The following is a 3909-nucleotide window of genomic DNA, read 5'->3' as shown; positions in this document are numbered from 1 at the left end:
TTTTGAATGTTGTATAGATAACAACCCGTTATCTCCCCATTTGCCATTTCCTAGTCATAGCCCCTCTAATTATTCCTTTAATTTCTGTGCATTACTTAGGATATAGTTTATATCTGTATCGTTACAAACCCCTGTTAAGTTTAGGCCAGAAGGAGGATGCAGCATAAAGAGAACACATGAATCCAGGATGCCAGGCAAAAAAATAATTATTTAAACAACAAAACGGAACATGGCACAAAATGGAAAAACACATATCCAAGCAAAAACGGAAACACACAAATGAACGAATAGCCAAGCAAAGGATAAATATACTTCCCCAAAACAACAGAGCAACTCCAAAGTATAAAGACAACAAAAAGGAAAATAAGAAAAACCAAAATTAAAGAAAAAAGGAAAAAGTGTAATAAAGCTTGTTTGCTGCTGGATCTCCTTCCTTCCCATGCTCCGCTTCTGCCAGCCGCCTTTTTATATAGCTATAATCACTCATTCCATGCAGACGAGTAACGGGGCTGACAAACAATCAGACCTCAAAAAAGAAAGAGATTAGGAGACATGATGTTACATGAAGGAAAATGAACCACAAGACGTAGGGCCGTAACAGTTATTGTTTTTTTTTGTTGCCTTCTTGGCCTTTGTCACTCCTAATTTCCCTTCCATCCTCAACATTTGCCGTACCCATAAAATTATCAGGTAATGAAAAGTTCGTCACACACTTGTGACCTTCATCCTCACTTGAACACTTACAGGATATACAAATACAGGAAATACATTCAAGTAGTGCAAAGACTGCTAGTGTGGGTTTTTGGACAATGGCATAAGAGGTTCACTGTATAACTCTCGCGCAAAGTTTGCACATTGCTTGTGTAATATCCATTGGCTTGCCTTCCTGCTTTTAAAACAAATATTTACAATATTGCGACATTTGTGCTCCATCCGTTAGTTAGCCTAGTGCCCACTCACCTTTGCCCGGGTCTGCCCAAAAATAAAATTCTGGCTATGCCACTAGTTAAACACAGAAAAACATTGATAATAATGATAAAAAGGTAACACAAGATCGAAGGAAATGAGACATGCCTGATGGTTATAATGGGCACAAGACAGTCAGTCCATCAACAAAACTTGAAAACTTGGTAGGATGGTCTTTAGTTGGTTTCTTTACAGGAGTAGGGACCACAGCTGCTTTAAATAAGATTAGTGGGTTAGCCTGGCAGATTTTGTCATTGGAATATGATACTGCCCAAGCACTAGGTTTAATTACAGAAGAACTGAAGAAGAGTTATCCTATTGATGGTGATTTTACTACTGATAGCCCCATGCTTAATGCAATACATAACAAACTTGGATTTTCCATACTGTTATACCCGTTATCCTATTGATGGTGATTTTACTACTGATAGCCCCATGCTTAATGCAATGTATTAGCAGTTTAATTATGCACTCTATTACAGCTATTACAACAAGAGATACATACCAGGCATTGCTGCAAATAGCTGATCCTGTGCAAACAATTGCTACAGATGTTATGCAACTAGATATCCGGAACCAGAACTTATATTTCCGATCTAGAAGGCTAGAATATACTTTTATTCTAACAGAAAGTATTTCCATTCTCTTATTTTATTGACCAAACAGTCATTTTGAGAAGTCATAGTCTATTCAGTCTGTGAAGGGAGGAGCTACTGGAGGAGGAGTTTATTCACACTCACTGCAGAGATTCACTGAAGCACTTTGTTACAAAGCATTTTCAAAAGTCAGAACTCCATTATTATAATCTCTTGTGAAACTCTACAGAAAATGTTTGAGATGTTTATTTTCTTCTGCTTGTGGAGTCTGCCGGGTAAGTATTATGGCTTCAGTTCTGTTTGTATGATCAAATATCTGTTTATATTTATTTTCATCATTCATTTGGCCTCTAATATTTTCAAGTGTTATCTGACTAAAGTACTCAAGTACGTTTGTGTTCATTCTGAATGTTCCCCTTGGTCCCTTTCAGTATGAGGTTTATTCAATTATAAACTCAAATTGGTGCAAAGTGAAGTGTTATTTTGCATTCACAAATAGTTGATAGTTTAGTTTAAATAAAGTCATTTAAAAGGTCAAAACATTATTCTGAGTAACAGTTATTGTTTGTTGTTCAGGTGTGTTTGGTGTTGATGCAGTGCAGTCAGTATCAGTGACGGAGGGAGAATCTGTCACTCTAAATGTGACTGATATACAGACGAATGATGAGATCGAGTGGCAGTTTGGACGAATCCTCATTGCTGAAATCAACATAAAGAACAAAAAGAGCACATTTTATAATGATAGTGCTGCTGGGAGATTCAGAGACAGACTGAAGCTGGATCAGACTGGATCTCTGATCATCACAAACACCAGAACCACAGACTCTGAACTTTATACAGTAACCAGCAGCACAAGAAATACTCTGCTCAACACATTTAATCTTACAGTCTTTGGTGAGTCGAAAAACACTTTTCATACTCTCACTATTTAGTTTCTCTTTAATTTCTCTACTAATGGCCAACACTGCATAACATGAAAATTGTTATTTTTGTCTTCTTTCTTATATTGTCATCTGAAAGTCATGAACATTTCCAGCACATTTTTTATTATTTGATAACAGCTTGTGGTGGAAATTACATTGTAGACATTTTTTGCAATGTAATTTTTGTGTAAACAGTTGTTTACAACAGTTGTGTAAACAGGAATCACCTTTATTTCTATAGTGATTTCACAGAGATAAACAGGCAAACAACAGAATGAATTACAGAAACTCAACTATGAGGACAATTCAGATTCTGCTGAAAGCAGCTTTAAAACACAATAGTGTCATTATTTATCTTGAGTCAGTTCAGTGCTGGTTCAGTTCAGATCAATACCAGTGTGAAGTTCACCAGTTTGAAACAAGTTTAATTCAACTTTAAGCAGCTGTACAGAAAGCAGAAGTTCCCTTATACAATTAATTTAGTGTTGATTCAGTTCAGTAATGGTGTTGAATCCTTTATAAATGTTGAGAGAGATCAAGACTGTTAGTATCAGACTCTCACTGACTGACATCACAATTTACACTCAACACATCAAATAATGAACAATAAAATTGCCTGTTTTCTTACTGCGAATTAGATTTGTTTTCGAATATCTCTTGTCAGCTCCTCTGCCTGTTCCTGTCCTCGGCATTTACTGTCCAAAAAATTCATCATCTTCATCACAGCAGAATTGTTCATTGGTGTGTTCAGTGGAGAATGTGGGTCATGTGACTCTCTCCTGGTACAAAGGAAACAGTTTATTGTCCAGCATCAGTGTGTCTGATCTCAGCATCAGTCTCTCTCTACCTCTGGAGGTTGAGTGTCTGGATGATTCGTACAGGTTGATGGTGAACAATCCCATCAGAAACCAGACTCAACATCTGGACCTCAGCCAAATCACATGTTCAGGTATCTCAGTGGTTCTCTATATTTATCTTCTTTCCACAAACTAGACAAATCAACTTTCTGTTTTGTAACGTTGCTCATTTCTTCTCCCATAAGACTATCGTTGTTGTGGTTCTACTGAAGCTGCGATCTGATTGGCTCTCTCTGCTCTGGTGGGCGTGGCTGCTGTTGCTGTGCTGGTTAATGACATCAGATCCAGAAGTCTTCAACAGAAGAGAGAGCAGACGTCACCATCAGACAACGATTGATCAGAACTGTCCTCTGATTTTGAACCTAATCATGCACTGGAGACATTATGACATTATATCTCCTTTGAGTAAATGAGCAAATGTAATTTAAGTGATTTTGAATTAATTTTCTTTAAATATAAATGAACTGAAAATAAAAAGTGTTTACATTTTAATGTCACTTTTATTTTTTAACAATATTATTATTTCTAAAGTTGTTCTGTCTGCTGTTACAAGACAGTGTTAACATC

The 3909-nt window shown here is 36.7% G+C and overlaps 1 protein-coding gene across 1 annotated transcript; it reads left to right on the top strand.

Moving 5' to 3' along the window:
* The first annotated feature begins 1685 nt into the window (after window positions 1–1685).
* LOC109080500 lies at window positions 1686–3682 on the top strand. Its single transcript, XM_019095556.2, has 4 exons — window positions 1686–1837; window positions 2139–2456; window positions 3150–3434; window positions 3528–3682. Exons 1-4 carry the CDS (start codon window positions 1795–1797, stop codon window positions 3563–3565), a joined length of 684 nt encoding a protein of 227 aa, XP_018951101.2. The 5' UTR covers window positions 1686–1794; the 3' UTR covers window positions 3566–3682.
* The last annotated feature ends 227 nt before the right edge of the window (window positions 3683–3909 follow it).

Source organism: Cyprinus carpio, unplaced genomic scaffold, assembly GCF_018340385.1.
Source record: "Cyprinus carpio isolate SPL01 unplaced genomic scaffold, ASM1834038v1 S000006776, whole genome shotgun sequence".
Taxonomy (NCBI): domain Eukaryota; kingdom Metazoa; phylum Chordata; class Actinopteri; order Cypriniformes; family Cyprinidae; genus Cyprinus; species Cyprinus carpio.
This window is presented reverse-complemented; position numbering and strand designations above follow the sequence as displayed.